General features: G+C 44.0%; 2 protein-coding genes and 1 long non-coding RNA gene across 5 annotated transcripts in view; 2 read left to right on the top strand and 1 right to left on the bottom strand.

The window, feature by feature from the left end:
• LOC137375238 (uncharacterized) overlaps positions 1-21,127 on the bottom strand; it is a 68,119-nt gene extending 46,992 nt beyond the window's left edge. For both annotated transcript variants that reach the window (XR_010975958.1, XR_010975957.1), the window contains exons 1-2: positions 21,064-21,127; positions 11,985-12,022 (exon numbers count right to left, since the gene is read on the bottom strand). This is a non-coding gene — a long non-coding RNA (uncharacterized lncRNA). The remainder of the gene's footprint in view (positions 1-11,984; positions 12,023-21,063) is intronic.
• Positions 174-1,610, top strand: LOC137374859 (G-protein coupled receptor 55-like). The gene has a single exon (XM_068041416.1). It carries the CDS (start codon positions 350-352, stop codon positions 1,259-1,261), a length of 912 nt encoding a protein of 303 aa, XP_067897517.1. The 5' UTR covers positions 174-349; the 3' UTR covers positions 1,262-1,610.
• On the top strand, positions 16,526-24,573 carry LOC137375237 (G-protein coupled receptor 55-like). Of its 2 annotated transcripts, none has more exons than XM_068042087.1 (2): positions 16,526-16,679; positions 20,795-24,573. In XM_068042087.1, the coding sequence occupies exon 2, from the start codon at positions 21,112-21,114 to the stop codon at positions 22,015-22,017; it is 906 nt and encodes a 301-aa protein (XP_067898188.1). In that variant the 5' UTR covers positions 16,526-16,679; positions 20,795-21,111; the 3' UTR covers positions 22,018-24,573. The 2 variants fall into 2 exon arrangements, with proteins under 2 accessions (XP_067898188.1, XP_067898189.1); XM_068042088.1 differs by having other exon boundaries at positions 20,866-24,573.
• Positions 24,574-24,847: the final 274 nt, after the last annotated feature.

The raw sequence follows: 24,847 nt of genomic DNA on the forward strand, positions 1-24,847 counted from the left end.
TTAAATAAAGTGTTCCCCTAACCTCAGGAGTTTTCATACATCCCTCACTATTTAGTAGTTTCAGGTTCTGCTTCAAGATACGGTGATGTGGTCATTCTGTTTCTGACATTCACGTAATACAGGATGTGGCTCATACTATAAACAGGTGTCACATGAAAAAGCTCAACAATGTGCATTGCTATTTCATCAATAATGCAGGTCGAGTTTCAGATTTAATTTAACGACATTTATCCTTCTCAAATTGTGAAAGCAATTGAAAATTACAACAGATTCAAGTGAAAAGTAAGAACTTATTACCTAAGTCAGATACAGCATACAACCAACCTTCCTGCTTCGACTTTCAGTAAATATGTGCAATTTGAACAACACAACGGACTTTGAATTCATGAAGACACTTCAGTATGGAGTGCACATACCAACATTCATCCTGGGACTGATCATTAATTCAGTTGCACTCTGGATACTCTGCTTTAGATTAAAGAATTGGATGGAATCTACAATCTACATGACAAACCTAATTTTTTCTGACATATTCCTGCTTTTCTCCTTGCCTTTCAAGATCTATGCCTACCAGGTGGGTGGAAAGTGGCATCTGGGACCAAGGTTCTGTGAGTTTGTGGAATCCCTGTACTTTGTGAACACGTATGGGACTATCTTGCTAATAATGCTGATATCGCTGGATCGATATGTCGCTATCAAACATCCTTTTCTGGCACAAACTCTCAGATCTCCAAAGAAAGCCATCATTGCCTGCACTGTGATCTGGGTTTGTGTCTGGTCTGCAAGCATTCCAAATTACATCCAATCTGACAGTGGTCCGGAAAACCAAACGTGCTTCGCAAATTTTTCTGAATTTTGGAAAAGGGGCATAATTCCCCTGAGCATGGAAACCATATTTTTAATTGCTGCAGTTACAGTGATTTTCTGTAGTATTCAGATAATCAGAACATTGCAAAGAGTGGATGAAGAAAGAGAAGATACAAACATGAGGACGTCTATGAATGTGATCTCTTCAAATCTGGTAACCTTCCTCCTCTGCTTTACACCATATCATGTCGCCATGCTGCTGTACTTTTTAGCAAAAAACTGCTATATAGCAAGTGATTACTTGACACCTCTGCGAGCCTTTCTCCAGATTTCTCAGTGCTTGGCAACCATAAACTGTTGCCTGGATGCAATGTATTACTATTTGATCATTAAGGATTTCTGGAAATCAAAGACCAAGAGCACAGAGGAAACTATTTCAACCCATACTAGTTGACTTCCAGAATTCAGTTTGCCATATTCGCCTTGGCTACACGAACTTAAAATCATCAATTGCCTCTCTGGTTACAGTCATTAAATGAACAATAATGGATAATGAAAGATGATCAAATTATTGGATGTATTCTTAACATGTATTTATGCCTTAGTGCAGATATTGCTGGTTGTACTGGAAAAAATGATGAGCTAAAAAAGCAGGGATTTGTTTACTATGGACCTTGGACAAATAGCATGGTACCAGTAAGCCTTGAGCCCAGATTATCAGTAATGTATGCTTCCCCCCAGTGATTCACCTACATTGGAAGTGTGATTTATCAAATTAATTGAAAGTTATCAGTTTAAGTGTCCTGGACCTATTTGTTTATCTGAATTGCATTTTTTATGTGGTTCATGTAAATCAATGTGCTTGGTATTGTTGATCAAGTCAGCTGAGGTGGTACTTAATGTTAAGTGTAAGATATGTAACATCTATAGAGGTCTTAGAAAGTTCCTGGAAAGGTTAAGTTCAACATGAAAGCAGCTAATGAAAGGTTAATACAGTTAATTCAGTGGCATAAGTTTTGAAGTATGGAGAGATTTTTTAAAATTCATTTCACGGGACGTAGGCATCACTGGGAAGGCCAGCATTTGTTGCCCTTCCCTAATTGCCCTTGAGAAAGTGATGGTGAGCTCCCTTCTTGAACTGCTGCAGTCCATCTGGTGTGGGTACTCCCACAGTGCTGTTAGGGAGGGAGTTCCAGGATTTTGATCCAGCGACAGTGAAGGAATAGTGATATATTTCCAAGTTAGGCTGGTGTATGTCTTGGTGGGGAACTTGCAGATGGTGATGTTCCTACACATCTGCTGTCCTTGTCCTTCCAGGTGGAAGAGGTTGTGAGTTTGGTAGGTGCTGTCGAAGAAGGTGTTGCAATGCATCTTGTAGATGGTACTCATTGCTGCCACTGTGCATTGGTGGTGAACAGAATGAATGTTTAAGGTGGTGGATGGGGTGTTGATCAAGCAGGCTGCTTTAGCCTGGATGGTGTTGAGCTTCCTGAGTGTTCTTGAAGCTGCACCCATCCAGACAATTGGAGAGTATGCCATCACACTGCTAACTTGTGCCTTTTAGATAGTGGACAAATGGTAAAGAGAAAACGATCAAAATATCACGATGCTACAAATAACAATTTATCACAAAGCAGCCTCAAAAGTGAAACCAGAGCATTGCGGTGGAAGATTGAGCACTATGATACAGTCAGGCTACTGCCTAAAGAAAAAGATTGCATATTTTTATGTTAATATCACCCACAGAGATTTACGACATCTACTGGTGCCTCAAGGCAATATAGATTGTGAACTTAACTCTGACATCAAACTCCATTGTTACTCCACCACCAAACACATCTTCCTCTTCCCTACCCTTTCAGCATTCCGAAGGGACTGTTCCTTCCCTGGGTACCTGGTCCAGACCTCAAACACCCTCCACAGCCCATCCCCTTCACAGTGCATGTACCATTCCAAGTGTAGAAGATTCAACACCTGCCCTTTTCCCTCCATCCTTCCAGGTAAAACATCAGTTTACTCTTTCACTTTAGTATACTACATTTGCTGCTCACGCTGCAGTCTATGATGGGGGGACCAAATGTAGAACGGGCGACCGCTTTGTGGAAAACCTCCACTCATTCTGCAAGTGTGACTAAATCTGCTGGTTGCCTGTTATTTTAATATACGGTCTACAAAAAGCAGGACAAATCCAATCTGGCCAATTACTGCCCCATCAGTCTACTCTCAATCATCAGTAAAGTGATGGAAGGTGTTATCGACAGTGCTATCAAGCAGCACTTACTCAGCAATAACCAGATCACTGACATTCAATTTGGGTCCCATCAGGGCCACTTATCTTCTGACCTCATTACAGTCTTGGTCCAAACATGAACAAAAAGCTGAACTCCAGAAATGAGGTAAGAGTGATTGCCCTTGACATCAAGGCAGCATTTGACTGAGTGTGGCAACAAAGAGCCCAAGTAAAATTGATGTCAATAGGAATCAGGGGGAAAACCCGCTACTGGTTGGAGTCATACCTAGCACAAAGGCAGATGATTGTGGTTGTTGCAGGCCAATCATCTCAGCCCCAGGATATTGCTGCAGGAGTTCCTCAGGGTAGAGTCCTAGGCCCAACCATCTTCAGTTGCTTCATCAATGACCTTCCCTCCAAAATAAGGTCAGAAGTGAGGATGTTCACTGATGATTACACAGTCTTCAATACCATTTGTAATTCCTCAGTTACTGAAGCAGTCCATGTTCATGCAGGAAGGCCTGGACAACATTTCGGTTAGGGCTGATAAGTGGCAAGTAATATTCGCACCACACCACGCAATGACGATCTCAAATAAGAGAGAATCTAACCATCTCCCCTTACATTCAACAGCAGTACCATTGCTGAATCCCCCACTATCAACATGGGTTATCACTGGCCAGAAACTTAACTGAATCAGCCAAATAAATACTTTGGCTACAAGAGCAGGTCAGAGGCTAGGAATTCCGTAGCAAGTAACTCACCTCCTGACTCCTCAAACCATGTCCACCATCCACAAGGCACAAGTCAGGAGTGTGATGGAATACTTTCCATTTGCCTGGATGAGTGCAGCTCCAACAACACTCAAGAAGCTCAACACCATCCAAGACAATGCAGCCGCTTGATCAGCACCTCATCCACCACCTTAAACAATCACTCCTCCACCACCGGCAACAGTGGCAGTAGTGTGTACCACCCACAAGATGCACTGCAGCAACTGGCCAAGCCGCCTTCAACAGCACTTTCCAAATCTGTGACCTCTATTACTTAGGAGAACAGAGCAGCAGACACATGGGAACACCACCATCTGCAAGTTCCCCTTCAAGGCACACACCATCCTGACTTGGAACTATATCACCATTCCTTCACGGTCAAAATCCTGCAACTCCTTCTCTGTGGGTGCACCTGCACCACATGGATTGCTGCAGTTCAAGAAAGTGGCTCACCACCACCTTCTCAAGAGCAATTGGGCATGGGCAACAAATGCGAGCCTTGCCAGTAATGTCCATATTCTGAAAACAAATATTAAAAAAACATAATTTCTGGTTCATTTTTTTCTATCTACTGATGCAAAGTGAAAGGCTCATTAAGAATTGGAATTAAAAACATAAGAACATAAGAAGTGGGAGCAGGATTAAGCCATTTGGCCCCTTGACCCTGCTCTGCCATTCAATGAGATCATGGCTGAACTTTTACATTAACTCCATTTTCCCGCCCTATCCCCTTATCCATAATTCCCTTAGTGCCCAAAAATCTATTGATTTCAGTTTTGAATCTACTCAAAAACTGAGCATTCACAGCCCACTGGGGTAGTGAACTCCTCTGAGTGAAGAAATTTCTCCTCATCTCAGTCCTAAATGGCCGAGCCCTTATCTTGAGACAATGACCCAAGTTCTCAACTGTCTAGTCAAAGGAAAAAGCCTTCCAGTATCTACCTTGTCAAGACCTTTAAGAATCTGATGCGTTTCAATGAGGTCACCTCTCATTCTTCTAAAGTCCAGAGAACATAGGCCCATTCTACTCAATCTCTCCTCATAGGACAGCCCTTTCGTCCCAGGAAGCAAAATAGTGAACCTTTGTTGCACCCCACTCCAAGGCAAGTTTATCCTTCTATAGGTAAGGAGACCAAAACTTTACACAGTACTCCAGGTATGGTCTCACCAAAGCCCTATATAATTGCAGCAAAGCTTCCTTACTTTTATACTGAAAGCCCCTTGCAATAAAGGCTAACAGACCATTTGCCTTCCTAATTACTTGCTGTACCTGATGTTAACCTTCTGTGAGTCATGTTCAAGAACAGCTAAATCCCTCCGAAACCCAACATTTACTAATCTCCCATCTTTTAAAAATTATTCTGCTTTTCCATTCTTTCTACCAAAGGGGATAATTTCACGCTCACATATAAGGCTGAATTTTACAGACTCCCCGACGTCGGGGGTTGTGGCGGAGGGAGGCCGGAAAATGCCTCCAGGAGAGGGCCATCGTGCATCCCGACGCCGGGAGGGACCAGCAGGATATTGCCAGCAGCAGCAAGGCTTCGTGGCGGCACCCCCGCCGCTCGGTGATGGGAGCCCCATTTACATATTTAAATAAATTAATGAATTAATAATAATTAATTAAGAATTAATTAATAAAACATAATTAATTAATATGTTCCCACCGTCTGTCCCGGTGCGATTTTCCTGCCGCTGATCAGCACTCCCACACCTTTGGATCCCCATCCGAGGAACCGAGGCGGAGCACTGGTGGAGAGGGGTGAGGAGGTAAGTTTCTCAGTGTGGTGGGGGGGGGGGTCAAAGTAATATCATTGGTGTAGGGGATGATGGGAAGGGTTATAGTTTAATGTTTATGTAATTTTGGGGGGGAAGCTAAAGTGGACATGGTTTTGCGGGGAGAGGGCAAGTAATTAATTCTATGGTTATTGGGGGAGGGGAGAGCAGCAAAATTAATTTTTTTTTATTCAATGTCTCTTTAAATTTTTGAATTCAACGGTCGGGCTCAAGGCCCTTTAAAAATGGTGTCAGTGCCTGCACACAGGCAGCTGACGCCATTGCTGGGAATGGACAGCCCGCCCCTCCCACGGCATCGAGGGGCGGGGGGATGGCACCCCTGGCTATTTAAATGAGCTGCTGTGCTTAATATCATGGTGGCTCTGCGACGTATGGCCCGCACGGGCGGGCCGCCATTGTTTTTGCCCGAAATTGCAGCCCATTATATTCTATCTGCCAGTTTTTTGTCCAATCACTTAACTGATATATCTTTTTGTAGTTTCTTTATGTCTCCTCACAGCTTGATTTCCCACCTAGCTTTGTATTGTCAGCAAACTTGGCTGTATTACACTCAGTCCCCTCACTAAGTCATTGCTATAGATTGTAAATAGCTGAGGCTCAAGCACAGATCCTTGCAGCATTCCACTTGTGACACCCTGCTGTCCCGAAAATGACCCATTTATCCCTACTCTCTGTTTTCTGTTGGTTAACCAATCCTCAATCCATGCTAATATATTGTTACAGCCAGGTGAGGAAGGAGTCTCAGGCTCCCCTTCGCCCCTTTCCTGGTTTGGCCATAACAGGGTTTAACTTTTAAAACACAGAGTTTTTAGCTTCACCTCAGTGAGTCCTTGCTCACTGATCTCTAATTGTAATTGTAAATGAACTAACCAGACAGGTTTCCTCAGGTTTAAACAAGAAAGATGTAAGTTGATTAGCCTTAACACTCTAACGTAGTTAAAGTTACTAAAAATACGCGACGCAACCACGCTAGCATGCATAAGAGATAAACACACACAGAGGAGGATACAGAGGAGGAGAAAGAATTAAAGGGGGAGTGTTTGGAGGAGTAAATGGAATTCAGTTACTGTCTTTAGTTTTGCTATAGAGTCCTTGATTGGAGTTGAAGTCTTCCAGTTCCCACTGGGGTCCAGTGCACACTTTCAAACTTGTTTCTCTGGTACCAGAAGGCTGGAGAGGTGTTCTGTCTTGAGGCTTAAGCTGCTTCCATGGGTCCCTGGGACTTTGCTTGAGAGAGAGACAGGGAGAGAGAGAGAGGTACCTTCCTTTTCTTTGGTCTTCAAATTGCAGACTGCCTCAAACCTTTCTGTGAGGCACAATCAAAAACCGTTCCCAGTCTGGCCAGCAGATAAGTCATGTGACCAGCTTTTCATTTGAAACAGCATCATCTGCGAGGGTTGTGGATTCTTCAAAGCTTACTAGACACACTCAGTGAGGAGGTGGGGGGTGGAGTGCTGGCTCTTACACAGACAAAGAAGGTTGATTTTTCTGATTGCCAACCAATCTTGTTAATTGAATCAGAGCACTCCCTTTGTCTCTCTAGTCAACTGTCTCTCAGAATGCAAATGTGCAGCCATGTTTCAGCTGTCCAACTCTGTGGTCTTTTTTTAAACAAGTTATGTTCAATGTCCAGTAAAAAATTCAAGTCGGATTCCGTACGATGAGATTTATATGTATCCATTTGGCAAGTGTGGTTTCTGTCATAATATTAATCCCAATCCCATGAGCCTTAATCTTGTGTAGCAACCTCTTGTGTGGCACTTTCTCAAATGCCTTCTGGAAATCCAAACATACTATATCCACTGGTTCCTCTTTATCTAACCAGCTAGTTGCACTCTCAAGAAACTCTAATAGATTTATGAAACATGAATTCCATTTCATGAAACCATATTGACTCTGCCTAATCATATTGAGATTGATTACCACAGCATTAGTAATAGATTCTAGCATTTTCCCTACTACTGACGTCAAGCTGTCGGGCCTATATTTCACTGTTTACTCTCTCCCTTCTTTCTTGAACAGCGGAGTTACATTTGCTACCTTCCAATCCACTGGGACCATTCTAGACTGTCGGGAATTCTGGAAGATCAAAACCAGTGCATCTACTATCTCTGCAGCCATGTCTTTTAAAACCCTAGGATGTAGGTCCTCAGGTCCAGGGAATTTTTTTTTTGATTTTTAGTCCCATTAGTTTCACCAATATTACTAATATTGATTGCTTTAAGTTCCTTACCATCTTGGGACCTTTGGTTCCCTACAATTTCTGATACTTTTTTGTGTCTTCTACTGTGAAGACAGATGCAAAGGATAGGATTTCCGGGCCCCTCCAGGGACAGGAATGGAGGTGGACAGGACCCGAAGATTCTGGCGCCACCAACGTTCTGGTTTTACAAACCTGTTCCCTGCATCAGCGATTTTTGCTGAAGTATGCTGGCCGAGCGCGTCTACCCTGAGGCACAGTGTGGCTTTCGTGCAGAGAGATCGACTATTGACATGCTGTTCTCCCTTCGTCAGATACAGGAGAAATGCCGTGAACAACAGATGCCCCTCTACATTGCTTTCATTGATCTCACCAAAGCCTTTGACCTCGTCAGCAGACGTGGTCTCTTCAGACTACTAGAAAAGATCGGATGTCCACCAAAGCTACTAAGTATCATCACCTCATTCCATGACAATATGAAAGGCACAATTCAACATGGTGGCTCCTCATCAGAGCCCTTTCCTATCCTGAGTGGTGTGAAACAGGGCTGTGTTCTCGCACCCACACTTTTTGGGATTTTCTTCTCCCTGCTGCTTTCACATGCGTTCAAATCCTCTGAAGAAGGAATTTTCCTCCACACAAGATCAGGGGGCAGGTTGTTCAACCTTGCCCGTCTAAGAGCGAAGTCCAAAGTACGGAAAGTCCTCATCAGAGAACTCCTCTTTGCTGACGATGCTGCTTTAACATCTCACACTGAAGAATGCCTGCAGAGTCTCATCGACAGGTTTGCGTCTGCCTGCAATGAATTTGGCCTAACCATCAGCCTCAAGAAAACGAACATCATGGGGCAGGATGTCAGAAATGCTCCATCCATCAATATTGGCGACCACGCTCTGGAAGTGGTTCAAGAGTTCACCTACCTAGGCTCAACTATCACCAGTAACCTGTCTCTAGATGCAGAAATCAACAAGCGCATGGGTAAGGCTTCCACTGCTATGTCCAGACTGGCCAAGAGAGTGTGGGAAAATGGCGCACTGACACGGAACACAAAAGTCCGAGTGTATCAGGCCTGTGTCCTCAGTACCTTGCTCTACGGCAGCGAGGCCTGGACAACGTATGCCAGCCAAGAGCGACGTCTCAATTCATTCCATCTTCGCTGCCTTCGGAGAATACTTGGCATCAGGTGGCAGGACTATATCTCCAACACAGAAGTCCTTGAAGCGGCCAACACCCCCAGCTTATACACACTACTGAGTCAGCGGCGCTTGAGATGGCTTGGCCATGTGAGCCGCATGGAAGATGGCAGGATCCCCAAAGACACATTGTACAGCGAGCTCGCCACTGGTATCAGACCCACCGGCCGTCCATGTCTCCGTTATAAAGACGTCTGCAAACGCGACATGAAATCGTGTGACATTGATCACAAGTCGTGGGAGTCAGTTGCCAGCATTCGCCAGAGCTGGCGGGCAGCCATAAAGACAGGGCTAAATTGTGGCGAGTCGAAGAGACTTAGTAGTTGGCAGGAAAAAAGACAGAGGCGCAAGGGGAGAACCAACTGTGCAACAGCCCCAACAAACAAATTTCTCTGCAGCACCTGTGGAAGAGCCTGTCACTCCAGAATTGGCCTTTATAGCCACTCCAGGCGCTGCTTCACAAACCACTGACCACCTCCAGGCGCGTATCCATTGTCTCTCGAGATAAGGAGGCCCAAAAGAAAAAGAATGTACAGGGCCAGCAGGACTGCCCATCCCCATGCAGCAGGTAGCTGATTAGGCTCACTAAGAGCCTTGTTAATAGCAATTAAAGGAGGGATTTCCAGTCAGCCTCCGGTTTTCCATACCGCCGGAGGCCAATTTAGGTGCCTGGAGGCAGGCATCAGGCCAGGGGGCCAGTGTCCGAGACAGGCCTACAGGCCTTTCCTGTCTGCCTGGGCATGGATGCAGCTGCACATCACCCTGTAAAGGGATTTCCCCTGCCCCACCACCAAACAGTGGTGGTATGGCTACTATATCTCTTTTTTTCTTAAAGATTGAAAAAGTTGGTTAGAGGGCATGGAAGTGCCCTCTCAGTTATTTACCATCCATTGTTCTCAAGCTGGAAGGCCTCTGATTAGCCCTGCAGCTTCGAGAGCCCGCCTGCTGTCCTTAATTGGACAGGAAACCTGTCTCATACAATCATCATTACAGATGTTCTTAGGGGTTTCCTGTGCTGTATTATTCAGATGTGTTGAGAGGTATGTGAGTAATTGAATAAGGTATGTATTAAATATCTTTCTCCAAGTTCAAGCCCGAAAACTGGAGGATCAAGGAAATGGGACATGGACACTTGCCTGTTCAACATCACGCAGAAAATCAGCTGTTGAGATGTTCTTTTGCTTTCATTCCTGCCAATGACAGATACTTGTCCATTGCTTACCCCATTATGTGTAAACTCCAGTCTATTTCCCTCCATTTCCCTCTGATACACCAATGTTGGGGTAGACCAGAATGTAGTAAGTGCACGGGAGATTGTGGTAGTGTGACGCAGGCTGAAAGATTTTTCTGGCTTAAAAGTGAAAAACCTGGCCAGGTTTCCCTTTCCCAACCCCTCAAAATCCCTATTATTTTTAGTTTGATTTATTCAGAGCCAATTTTAGAAATCCAGCACTGACATGAGGTGTCAACCCCCTTTAAAGTTGTTCCCACCCATTGTGGGTGCTGAAACAAGTGCCCTGCTGCAGCCCCACAACTTTTTCCTTTCCTCTCACAGTGCCTCTCTGGAACAGAGCAGTAAAGTGACTGGTGAATTGGAAGAGTAGAGATAATGCTTGAAATCTGCCCTACGTACTTAATTAACCATAACCCAGAAAATGAATTGTAGTCACGCCAGAATTTAGGCCAGCCACTTGAATTCCTACCTCAACCCACTTCCAGCAGCAATCCTGCCATTGAGATAAATATGCATGTGATTTAAATTATTGTCAGGTGTCCAAAGCAACTGGACCATCAGTTGACAAGTCACCACACCTTAAGTATTAAAAGTTATTAATATCTAAATTTCTGACCATCAAAAAGAATTTGACCATCAAATGAACCTGATTTACCATGAACAAATAAATAGAGGAATACTCGAATAGATCTCCAACAACCAGTTGAACTCATATGATATAACATCCAATCAGAGACAGTTAAAAGCTACTGAAAAGAACTACGAAGGTTTTAGACTTGTGAAAAAAAATAACATGTTTGTGAAGTTAGTCATTAGATGTAAACATGTCTGCAAGATCTTACCACACCTAGACCTAAGCTTTTGTCTGGACCCTGGGTCCCTGGGTCTTAGAATCAGAGAACCTTACAGCACTGAAGGGGGCCATTTGGTTCATCATGTCTATGCCAGCTCTTTGAGAGAACTGTCCAATTTAGTCCCACATCCTAGCATTTTTCCCATAACCCTGCCCTCTGATGTCCATGGTGCCTAAGTCAGCATTGTGACTGTCCTCCCCACAGTCTTTCTCCTTATCCTCACAGGATTAGATACATCGTACCTGTCAGATCGGATCAGTGTCTGTGGGGCCACCTCCTGTATCTTCCCTCAGTTTCCCATACCCTGCTGACTGACAGTCACACTCTCCCTTTCCTGCACCTGTGCTTTCTTTAGAGGTGTCAATGTACCCTGGAAAAAAAACTATCCAGAATTATCTTTAACAGCGCCTTCCAAACCCATGACCTCTACCACCTAGAAGGACAAGTGCAGCAGGCATATGGAACGCCATCACCTGCAGATTTCTCTCCATGTCACACATCATCTGACTTGGAAATGTATCGCTGCTCATTGTTGCTGAGTCAATATCCTGGAACTCCCTACCTAACAACACTGTGGCTATACCTGCACCAGACGGATCATAAGGGTTCAAAAAAGCAACTCACCCCCACTTTCTCAAGGGCAATTAGGGGTGGGTAATAAATGCTGGCCTTGCCAGCGATGCCCATATCCCATAAACGAATAATAAATAGAAGAAATACCTCCCCTTCCCTTATGTGTTGTAGCGTCTCCAACTCACACTCTAGCTCAAGGACCCGGAGCTGAAGTGGCTCAAGGTTCAGGAATGGTTCAGGAGCGGAGAGCAGTCGGACCTGTGTGGAAACACTGAGACCCAGGAGCGGATAAATCCAGTGCGAGGCTCGGGGCCTTCACTTACCTTCAGGAGCGGAGAGCAGTCAGATGTCTTCCATTGCGCTGGAGTTTTGAAAAAAAAAGAAAAAAAAGGCAACAGTGATGTCACAGGAAAGCTGCAAAGTGATTGGTTGGTGAGTCACTGCTGTGAGGGAATAGCTCTAAATAGCTGGGTAAGTATCTAAGGTAAGAAAGGTTTACAGTTTATTTCATATATAGTAAGTAGTTTTTTTGGGGGGAGTTCTGTAGTAATGATGACCAGGGAAGAAGGGCCCTAGAGTAACTGATATTATTTGACGTTAAGATCTTCCAAAAGGTTAATTTAAAGGGTTAAGTCATGGGAGGAGAGCTCAAGGCCGTGGTGTGCTCCTCGTGCTCCATGTCGAAAGCCGGGAACATTTCCAGTGCCCAGGACCAGCATGTGTGCAGCTCCTGGAAGTCCGGGGTTTGGAGCTGGAGCGTCGGCTGGGGACACTGTGGAGCATCCACGAGGCAGAGAGTATCGAAGACTGCAAGTATAGAGAGTTGGTCACACCGCAGGCTCAGACTCCACAGGCAGGAAGGGATGGGTGACCACCAGGCAGAGCAAGAGGACTAGGCAGGCAGTGCAGGAATCTCCTGTGGCTATTCCCCTGCAAAACAGATATCCTGCTTTGGATACTGTTGGGGGGAATGGCCTGTCAGGGGAAAGCAGCAACAGCCCAATTCGTTGCACCACAGTTGGCTCTGCTGCACAGGGGAGGAGTAAAAAGTGTGGTAATGCAATAGTTATAGGGGATTCAAATGTAAGGGGAATAGATAGGCGTTTCTGTGGCCGCAAAAGAGACTCCATGATAGTATGTTGCCTCCCTGGTGCTAGGGTCAAGGATGTTTCAGATCAGTTACAGGACATTCTGAAGGGAGAGGGTGAACAGCCAGTGGTCGTGGTACACATTGATTTAAAAACGACATAGGTAAAAAAAAGGATGAGGTCCTGAAAGCAAAATTTAGGGAGCTAGGAAGTAAGTTAAAAAGTAGGACCTCAAAGGTAGGATTACTACCAGTGCCACGTACTAGTCAGAGTAGAAATAGCAGGATATATCGGATGACTACGTGGCTGAAGAGGTGGTGTGAGGGGGAGGGTTTTAGATTCCTGGGACATTGGGACTGGTTCTGGGGGAGGTGGGACCAGTACAAACTGGACGGGTTACACCTGAACCTGGGCAGGACCAGGACTGATGTCCTCGGGAGAGTATTTGCTCGAGTGGTTGGGGAGGGTTTAAACTAAAATGGCAGGGGGGTGGGAACCTTTACAAGGAGTCAGAGGAGGGGGGAATCAAAGTCAAGAACAAAAGACAGTAAGGGGAATAAGAAAAGTGATAGGCAGAGAAATCAAGGGCCAGAATCAAACAGGGCCACAGTGAAAAATCGTGGGAAGGGGACAAGTAATGTTAAAAAGACAAGCCTTTAGGCTTTGTGCCTTAACGCACGGAGCATTCGCAATAAAGTGGATGAATTAATCGCGCAAATAGATGTAAACGGGTATGATATAGTTGGGATTACGGAGACATGTCTGCAGGGTGACCAGGGATGGGAAATGAACATCCAGGGGTGTTCAGTATTTAGGAAGGACAGACAAAAAGCAAAATGCGGTGGAGTTGTATTGCTGGTTAAAGAGGAAATTAATGCAATAGTGAGGAAAGATATTAGCTCTGACGATGTGGAATCTGTATGGGTGGAGCTGAGAAACACTAAGGGGCAAAAAATGTTAGTGGGGGTTGTATATAGACCCCCAAACTGTAGCGGTGATGTTGGGAATGGCATTAAACAGGAAATTAGAGATGCATGCAATAAAGGAACATCTGTAATTATGGGTTACTTTAATCTGCATATAGATTGGGCAAATCAAATTAGTCACAATACCATAGAAGAGAAATTCTTGGAGTGTATACGGGATGGTTTTCTGGACCAATACGTTGAGGAACTAACTAGAGAACAGGCCATCCTAGACTGGGTATTGTGTAATGAGAAAGGAATAATTGACAATCCAGTTGTGTGAGACCCCTTGGGGATGAGCGACTATAATATGATAGAATTCTTCATCAAGATGGAGAGTGACGTAGTTGATTCGGAGACTAGGGTCCTGAATCTTCGTAAGGGAAACTACGAAGGTATGAGGCGCGTGTTGGCTATGACGGATTGGGAAGCGTTACTTAAAGGGATGATGGTGGATAGGTAATGGCAAACATTTAAAGAGCACATGGATGAACTGCAACAATTGTTTATCCCTGTCTGGCACAAAAGTAAAATGTGAAAGGTAGCCAAACCATGGCTTACAAGGGAAATTAGAGATAGCCTTAGATCCAAGGAAGAGGCATATAAATTTGCCAGAAAAAAACAACAGATCTGAGGATTGGGAGCAGTTTAGAATTCAGCAAAGGAGGACCAAGGGATTGATTAATAAGGGAAAAATGAAGTACGAGAGCAAGCTTGCGGGGAACATAAAAACTGACCGTAAAAGTTTCTATAGGTATGTGAAGAGAAAAAGATTGGTGAAGACAAATGTAGGTCCCTTACAGTCGGGAACAGGGGAATTTATTATGGGGAACAAAGAAATGGCTGACCAACTAAATGCATACTTTGGTTCCGTCTTCACAAAGGAGGACACAAAGATCATACCAGAAATGTTGGGGAACACAGGGCTTCGTGAGAGGAACAGAAGGAAATCAGTATTAGTAGAGAAATGGTGTTGGGAAAATTGATGGGATTGAAGGCCGATAAATCCCCAGGGTACTAAAGGAAGTGGCCCTAGAAATAGTGGATGCATTGGTGGTCATCTTCCAAGATTCTATAGACTCTGGAACAGTTCCTACAGATCGGAGGGTAGCTAATGTAACCCCGCTATTTAAAAAGGCAGGTAGAGAGAAAGCAGGGAATTATAGACCAGTCAGCCTGACGTCAGTAGTGTGGAAAATTCGAGAGTCCATTATTAAAGATCTTATAGCAGAGCACTTCAAGAACAGTGGCAGAATCAGGCAGAATCAGCATGGATTTACGAAAGGAAAATCAGGGTTGACAAATCTACTAGAATTCTTCAAGGATGTAACTAGTAGAGTTGATGAGGGGGAGCCAGTGGATGTGGTTTATTTGGACTTTCAGAAGGCTTTCAACAAAGTCCCACATAAGACATTAGCATGTAAAATTAAAACACATGGGATTGGAGGTAGTGTATTGCGATGGATAGAAAATTGGTTGGCAGACAGGAAACAAAGAGTAGGGATTAAATGTGTCTTTTTCCGAATGGCAGGCAGTGACTAGTAGGATACCGCAGGGATCGGTGCTAGGACCCCAGCTGTTCACAATATATATTAATGATTTAGGTGAGGGAACTAAATGTAATATCTTCAAATTTGCAGATGATACAAAACTGGGTGGGAGGGTGAGTTGTGAGGAGGATGCAGAGAGGTTTCAGGGTGATTTGGACAAGTTGAGTGAGTGGGCAAATTCATGGCAGATGCAGTATAATGTGGATAAGTGTGAGGTTATCCACTTTGGTAGCAAAAACAGAAAGGCAGATTGTTATCTGAACGGCTATAAACTGAGAGAGGGGAATATGCAGTGAGACCTGGGTGTTCTCGTACACCAGTAACTGAAGGTAAGCATGCAGGTGCAACAGATGGTAAAAAAGGCAAATGGTATGTTGGCCTTCATAACGAGAGGATTCGAGTACAGGAGCAGGGATGTCTTTGCTGCAATTATACAGGGCCTTGGTGAGGCCATACCTGGAATATTGTGTGCAGTTTTGGTCCCCTTATCTGAGGAAGGATGTTCTTGCTGTAGAGGGAGTGCAGCAAAGGTTTATCAGACTGATTCCTGGGATGGCGGGTCTGACATATGAGGAGAGATTGAGTCGGTTAGGATTATATTCACTGGAGTTCAGAAGAGTGAGGGGGGATCTCATAGAAAACTATAACATTCCAACAAGACTTGACAGGGTAGATGCAGGAAGGATGTTCCCAATGGTGGGGGAGTCCAGAACCAGGGGTCATAGTCTAAGGATACGGGGTAAACCTTTCAGGACTGAGATGAGGAGAAATTTCTTCACCCAGAGAGTGGTGAGCCTGTGGAATTCGTTACCATAGAAAGCAGTTGAGGCCAAAACATTGTACGTTTTCAAGAAGGTGTTAGATATAGCTCTTGGGTCTAAAGGGATCAAAGGGTATGGGGTGAAAGCGGGAACAGGTTACTGAGTTGGATGATCAGCCATGATCATAATGAATCGTGGAGCAGGCTCAAAGGGCCAAATGGCCTACTACTGCTCCTCTTTTCTATGTTTCTATGTAAGGTATGGACATTTCCTGCAGATGTGTCAATCCAGGACAGTGGTCCCTGTCCACAAACATTCACATATTACAGTACGACCACAACCTGCACTGCCATTTCAAGTTTTTATTTATTTGTTAATAGTAATTTAATGCTAAATGTAATGGAATTACTTGAGATATAGGTTATATCCAGTCAATGGATTTAGCTTGATTTCAGGTTAATTTGTAATTGTTGTTCTTTTGTTTATCGTTACTGGGGAGAACTGGCTTGCTCTTCTTCAAAATACAAGTGGTGCCGTGGAATCTTTTACGCCCACCCGAGAAGGCAGATTGGGCCTCGGTTGAACATCTCAGCGGAAAGATGGGACCTCCAAAATGCTGTGGTCCTCAATGCTGCATTGAAGTGTCAGTCTCAGGTAAGTAGGACTTAAATTGACAACCTTCTAAGATGCAAGTGTGCTACTGAGGAACCAAGGCTGATACCCAATATCGTAAATAGATCTTAAAATGAATTAATGTAGACATTGAAATGATGCAGATCTGAAAATTTAAAGCAAGGGCTGAATCTTAACTCCCAAAATTAGTTGGGTTGGGGTTATGTTAGAGGTTAAATTGCAAAACATCTGCTCCCATCCCAGCCTCAACCACCACTGGACCCCCCAAACTACCAAAAGAACCATCCCAACCATCAATAGACCCACCCCCCAAACCACGACTGGGATCTCTGAACCACCATCCAACTCTTCCCCGATGATCATGATTCCCCTAGACCACCATGGGTTGCCATCCCCCACCCTCCTGCAATCCGGAGCCCACCCCTCACCCTAAGCACGATGTATCTTCCTCCCCCAATACACCTACATGCTCGCTTAGTTTTTGGCCCTATGAAGCAGGCATCAAGCCCAAAAGGCTTCCAGCCCATCAATCGGGTTGCTTGTGGGCCCGAATGGGTAGGCAGTGGCGTAGTGGTATTATCACTGGACTAGTAAACGAGAGACCCAGGGTATTTCTCTGGGGACATGGGTTCGAATCCCACCACAGCAGAAGGTAGAATTTGAATTTAATCAATAAATCTGGAATTAAAAAAACTAGTCTAATGATGGCCATGAAAGCATTGTCGATTGTTGTAAAAACCCATCTGGTTCACTAATGTCCTTTAGGGAAGGAAATCTGCTGTCCTTACCTGGTCTGGCCTACATGTGACTCCAGACCCACAGCAATGTTGTTAACTCTTACATGCCCTCTGAAATGGCCTAGCAAGCCACTCAGTTGTACCTAACCGCCATGAAGTCAATAAAAAGGAATGAAACCGGACGGACCACCCGGCATTAACCTAGGCACCGGAAACGACAACGGCAAACCCAGCCCTGTCGACCCTGCAAAGTCCTCCTTACTAACATCTGGGGACTTGTGCCAAAGTTGGGAGAGCTGTCCCACAGACTAGTCAAGCAACAGCCTGACATAGTCATACTCACGGAATCATACCTTGCAGACAATGTCCCAGACACTGCCATCACCATCCCCGGGTATGTCCTGTCCCACTGGCAGGACAGACCCAGCAGAGGTGGTGGCGCAGTGATATACAGTAGGGAGGGAGTTGCCCTGGGAGTCCTCAACATTGACTCCGGACCCCATGAAGTCTCATGGCATCAGGTCAAACATGGGCAAGGTAACCTCCTACTGATTACCACCTACCACCGTCCCTTAGCTGATGAGTCAGTACTCCTCCATGTTGAACACCACTTGGAGGAAGCACTGAGGGTGGCAAGAGCACAAAATCTACTCTGGGTGGGGGTCTTCAATGTCCATCACCAACAGTGGCTCGGTAGCACCAGTACTGACCGAGCTGGCTGAGTCCTAAAGGATATAGCTGCTAGACTGGGTCTGCAGCAGGTGGTGAGGGAACCAACACGAGGGAAAAACATACTTGACCTTGTCCTCACCAATCTGCCTGCCGCAGATGCTTCTGTCCATGACTGTATAGGTAGGGGTGACCACCGCACAGTCCTTGTGGAGACGAAGTCCCGCCTTCACATTGAGGATACCCTCCATCGTGTTGTGTGGCACTACCACCGTGCTAAATGGGATAGATGTCGAACAGATCTATCAATACAAAACTGGGCATCCATGAGGCGCTGTGGGCCATCAGCAGCAACAGAATTGTACTCAAACACAATCTGTAACCTCATGGCCCGGCATATCCCCCACTCTGCCATTACCATCAAGCCAGGAGACCAACCCTGGTTCAATGAAGAGTGCAGGAGAGCATGCCAGGAGCAGCACCAGGCATACCTCAAAATGAGGTGTCAACCTGGTGAAGCTACAACACAGAACTATCTGCGTGCCAAACTGCGTAAGCAGCATGCGATAGACAGAGCTAAGCAATCCCATAACCAACGGATCAGATCTACGCTCTGCAGTCCTGCCACATCCAGCCGTGAATGGTGGTGGACAATTAAACAACTAACTGGAGGAGGTGGCTCCATAAATATCCCCATCCTCAATGATGGGGTAGCCCAGCAAATCAGTGCGAAAGATAAGGCTGAAGCATTTGCAACAATCTTCAGCCAGAAGTGCCGAGTTGATGATCCATCTCGGCCTCCTCCTGAAGTCCCCAGCATCACAGATGCCAGACTTCAGCCAATTCGATTCACTCCGCGTGATATCAAGAAACAAATGAAGGCACTGGATACGGCAAAAGCTATGGGCCCTAACAATATTCCGGCAATAGTACTGAAGACCTGTGCTCCAGAACTTGCCGTGTCCCTAGCCAAGCTGTTCCAGTACAGCTACAACACTGGCATCTACCCTGCAATGTAGAAAATTGCCCAGGTATGTCCTGTATACAAAAAGCAGGACAATTACCACCCCATCAGCCTACTCTCAATCATCAGTAAAGTGATGGAAGGTGTTATCAACAGTGCCATCAAGCAGCACTTGCTTCTCAATAACCTGCTCAGTGACGCTCAGTTTGGGTTCCGCCAGGGCCACTCAGCTCCTGACCTCATTACAGCCTTGGTTCAAAAGAGCTGAACCCAAGAGATGAGGTGAGAGTGACTGCCCGTGACATCAAGGCAGCATTTGACCGAGTATGGCATCAAGGAGCCCTAGCAAAACTGAGGTCAATGGGAATCAGGGGAAACCCTCCACTGGCTGGAGTCATACCTAGCACAAAGGAAGATGGTTGTGATTGTTGGAGGACAATATCCAGGCTTGGGCTGATAAGTGGCAAGTAACATTCACACCACACAAGTGCCAGGCAATGACCCTCTCCAACAAGAGAGAATCTAACCATCTACTCTTGACATTCAACGGCATTACCATCGCTGAATCCCCCACTATCAACATCCTAGGGGCTATCATTGACCAGAAACTGAACTGGAGTTGCCATATAAATACTGTGGCTACAAGAGTAGGTCAGAGGCTAGGAATCCTGAGGCGAGTAACTCACCTCCTGACTCCCCAAAGCCTGTCCATCATCTAAAGGCACAAGTCAGGAGTGTGATGGAATACTCTCCACTTGCCTGGATGGGTGCAGCTCCAACAACACTCAAGAAGCTCGACACCATCCAGGACAAAGCAGCCCGCTTGATTGGCACCCCATCTACAAACATTCACTCCCTCCACCACTGACGCACAGTGGCAGCAGTGTGTACCATCTACAAGATGCACTGCAGCAATGAACCAAGTCTCCTTAGACAGCACCTTCCAAACCCGCGACCTCTACCAACTAGAAGGACAAGGGCAGAAAATGCATGGGAACATCACCACCTGCAAGTTCCCCTCCAAGTCACACACCATCCTGACTTGGAACTATATCGCCGGTCCTTCACTGTTGCTGGGTCAAAATCCTGGAACTCCGTTCCTAACAGCACTGTGGGTATACCTACCCCAAATGGACTGCAGCGGTTCAAGAAGGCAGCTTACCACCACCTTCTCAAGGTCAATTAGGGATGGGCAATAAATGCTGGCATAGCCAGCAATGCCCACATCCCTGAATGAATAAAAAAAAGAATCCTACAGGATAAAATATTGAGCAGTCCTGCAGTTGAATTTGGCAGAACATTTGGGAAACCCATTCTTCCAAGTTTCCCAACCTCACAACAGCTCTCCTACCCCACCTGACCCCCGCATAGAACTCACCTCACCTCACCTCCAGGCTAAAGACTAGGCCCACCCTAATCCTCCTCTGTCCTAACATGTGCACATATATATTTTCCAGCAGGGGTCACTGGCGGATAACAATCAAGGTGGAAAATCTGGCTGGGATATTGTAGTCAACTGTGACACTCCAGGCTGAGATCAGTTAGTCTAGCACTGATAAAGATAGTACCTGTGACTTCCCCAATCTGTGACACAACCCCAGTCCGTGTTCCATTTGCCCACGCCAAGGCATCATGGGAGTAATTTAAAATGCCGTTTTAACTATTTTTATATGCTTTTGAAATTAAGTGTCACCTCACCAGAGGAAAGTAACAAGCAGGCGTTTTTTGAAAAAGTAATTTTCCTACATTTGCCCACTCATCATTAGATGCAGTCTCAGTGTCTGATCATGTCAAAACCTATTAATGTGGGATATATGATGATGATTCTGACAAGTAGGTGACACAGGATGTGGTGGATGCAATAAATAGACCGTCTTCAGAGCCAGCGGCCCAAGATTGCGTGACTGCAGAATGTGGTAACTATCAATCGTTATTACTTAAAATGCAGTGTTTTCAGTTTACATACCTGAAATTGTGAGAAAGCTAGAAAATTATAGCAATTACAAAATAGAAGTTGGTAAACTAAGTCACATACCGTCTACCGATACGTACAGCCAGCTTCCTGCTTCGACTTTCAGTAAATATGTGCAATTTGAACAACACAACGGACTTTGAATTCATGAAGGCACTTCAGTATGGAGTGCACATACCAACATTCATCCTGGGACTGATCATTAATTCAGTTGCACTCTGGATACTCTGCTTTCGATTAAAGAATTGGATGGAATCTACAATCTACATGACAAACCTAATTTTTTCTGACATATTCCTGCTTTTCTCCCTGCCTTTCAAGATCTATGCCTACCGGGTGGGTGGAAACTGGCATCTGGGACCAAGGTTCTGTGAGTTTGTGGAATCCCTGTACTTTGTGAACACGTATGGGACTATCTTGCTAATAATGCTGATATCGCTGGATCGATATGTCGCTATCAAACATCCTTTTCTGGCACAAACCCTCAGATCTCCAAAGAAAGCCATCATTGCCTGCACTGTGATCTGGGTTTGTGTCTGGTCTGCAAGCATTCCAAATTACATCCAATCTGACAGTGGTCCGGAAAACCAAACGTGCTTCGCAAATTTTTCTGAATTTTGGAAAAGGGGCATAATTCCCCTGAGCATGGAAACCATATTTTTAATTGCTGCAGTTACAGTGATTTTCTGTAGTATTCAGATAATCAGAACATTGCAAAGAGTGGATGAAGGAAGAGAAGATACAAACATGAGGACGTCTATGAATGTGATCTCTTCAAATCTGGTAACCTTCCTCCTCTGCTTTACACCATATCATGTCGCCATGCTGCTGTACTTTTTAGCAAAAAACTGCTATATAGCAAGTGATTACTTAACACCTCTGAGAGCCTTTCTCCAGATTTCTCAGTGCTTGGCAACCATAAACTGTTGCCTGGATGCAATGTATTACTATTTGATCATTAAGGAGTTTTGGAAAACAAAGATCAAGAGCACAGTCAATTTGACCTATATTAGTTGACTTTCAGAATTCAGCTCTCCATCATGGGCCTGGAACAAATTAGTTTATAGTCATCTACTGCTGTCCTGCCTATAACAATAAGATGGAGAATAATGGATGCTGATAATGAAACTAGTCTCACTGATGAACTCACTTGATAAATAGACTGAAAAATTACTTTACAATATTTTGGATACAGAATTTTAAATGGTGGAAAACATTATTTTTACTTTTGGACAACTGTCAAATAGGTAACTGATTTATTTTATTGGGGTCCTCATGTTTGCAAAGCGCAGCCCGAAAGAGATATTAACATTTGACATGGTCACTTCAATGACCAGAACCAATGTGACTATTCAGTCTAGATTGACTGGAAAAGCATCCTTTGGCTCTCATTGAATTACATTGAATTTTAGGCTGCATTTAGACTGACACTTTTCTATAGTTGCAAATTGGTTTGGAGTGACCATAAAGTCAAATATTGCCATATAATTAAGAAGAGTCAAGCCCTCAGGAGTCCAATTCATATCTGTTTTAGTTTGCAGAAAGTGTAGTCTAAAACTAATCTATGAGATATGGGTCACATATCCAGAATAGAGGGCAAGTCAGGAGAAATACAGGACAAAAGGATGCTTTGACTTGAAATATAAAAAGATCGAACATAAGAGTTAAAACAAGCAGTAAGCAGAAGAAATTATATAAAATAAAGGTTCAGATAGTGCAAATAGAAGGTAGGATTGAAGAAAAATAGAGAAATGAGAATCAACATGAAAGTAACAAATTAAAACATTTCATTTAAATTCTTTCCAAAAATATATTTTGTCAATCTTTGTATATTAATTAATACAGTTAGGAAGGTAGAAGGAAGCGATTGATGCAATATTCAAAATGGTATTTTACATCAACATTTTTTAAGACACCCACGTTATATTCAAAGTTAAAGGGGCCTTGATACATGTGGGATTCATTTTAAAGACAACTATTATTCTGGAGGAAAATGCTTTCAATGTTAAAATAGGAAGAAAGATTTACAACATGCTCTACTTGATAGGAAATATTTCACCTTGCACAGGACTGGAAGTAATCTTGGTATACATGTCATGTTCATCCCTCTCTTGAATGAGCTATCTCGTGTGTTCACTTCCAGTTTGCTGCAACTGAGATAGGGAGGGCTTGGCAAAATTCCTGCTCCTGTTTGTTGATGCAAGCAGCTAAGTCCAGATCAAAGAATCAACACCAGCCAGGTTTGAGCCCCAGCTAAAATGATGCTTGGCTTAAGTTTGAAATCAGCAGCTAGAAGCAGAAAGGAGGCCAATTCTTGTCCTGTGTGTTGGATCAAGACATGTATTAGAATGGCTGATTGTTCTACCAATTGCTAAGAGTCTAATAGCAGCTAAATCAAAGTGTTAGTTTCCATTGAAATCAGTGCAGATTATCTAGGATCCACATGGGCCATCCCTGTGTCTATGCTACTGAAGTGGATCTCAAAATCCTGGATCGCCATGAGACTAAAAATAATAAGCAAATCATGCATATATTTATTTGCACGACTTCTTTGGCACTGCCCATGGCAAGTCAGAGGGTGCATTGTTTTTTTCAGGACAACAAAATTATATCATATAAAATAGGTTGTTGGACCTTTAAGGCTAAAAAACATAATAGTTTTCTGTCTTTGGAATTAATGGCAGTTTCATTAACAATTCAAGTTTTGCAAATAAGTATGATTGACAGGACAATCAAGAATTTATGGGAATTGTGGAATCAGTATGTTCTTGGAGAGAGGCAATCATCACAGATAATGGCAGTAATATTGGTCGGACCCACATGCATCCTTGTAGTGGCTGGTACACCTCATAATTCTCAGCACACTGGCCACCACTGATACTCTGGGTCCTTTTCATAGAAACCCCATCTTAGGGAGGCCCCACCCCAGCTTTGCCACAAGCAGATGGAAGTTCTAGTAAAAACCCCATGGAATTTTGGAGCAGTTAAAATTAAACTTTAATTTTAAAGGGAGGTAAATGATAAAGATGGGGTTAACAATACTAAAGATAATCATGAGAATATAGAAAATGTACGAAGTAGAGGAAATAGAGATTAAAAGGGCTAAAGAGAATCTGAAAAAGAGCAGCAAATACTATAAAAGAAAGTAGTACAGGATTTTATAAGCATATAAAACAAACCACTAAAGAGAGGCTAGGTCTAGTCAAGAATAAAGGAGCGAGTCTAATTGTGGAAGATGAGGAGATGGTGGAAATAACAAATAAATAATTTGCCTAGGCTTTTACAATTAATGGTGAAAGTGAAAACATACGTGTACTAAAGGAGGATGTGAAAAATTGAAAGTGCTAACTGTAGTAAAAGGATTTGGTCCTGAAAAAAATGTGGAGCACAAGGTGAATGAGTGACCAACCATTGATGGCACATACCAAAAGCTGATGAAATAAGTCAGAGAATAGCAGAGGGTTTGGCCACAGTTTTTAATCTTTGTTAAATTGTGCCATGGGGCTGGAGAGTAACTGATATAATGTGCTTGTTCAACATCAACAACAACTTGCATTTATATAGTGCCTTTAACCCAAACTGAGAATCAGTAAACAGGTTAATGGCTAATAGGTGTCACTGGATGCCACAATTGAATGTGCCTTCCATTACTTTATTGATGATTGGAAGGAGGCTGATAGGACAGTAATTGGCCAAGTTAGATTTATCCTATTACTTATGGATAGGATCCCTGGATAATCATCCACTTTGTCAGGTAGATGTTTGTGTAATAGTTGTACTGGAAGAACTTAGATAGAGTTACTGCTAGCTTTGGTGCACATAACTTTGCTGTGTTTAATGTATTCAG

Source organism: Heterodontus francisci, chromosome 11, assembly GCF_036365525.1.
Source record: "Heterodontus francisci isolate sHetFra1 chromosome 11, sHetFra1.hap1, whole genome shotgun sequence".
Classification (NCBI taxonomy): domain Eukaryota; kingdom Metazoa; phylum Chordata; class Chondrichthyes; order Heterodontiformes; family Heterodontidae; genus Heterodontus; species Heterodontus francisci.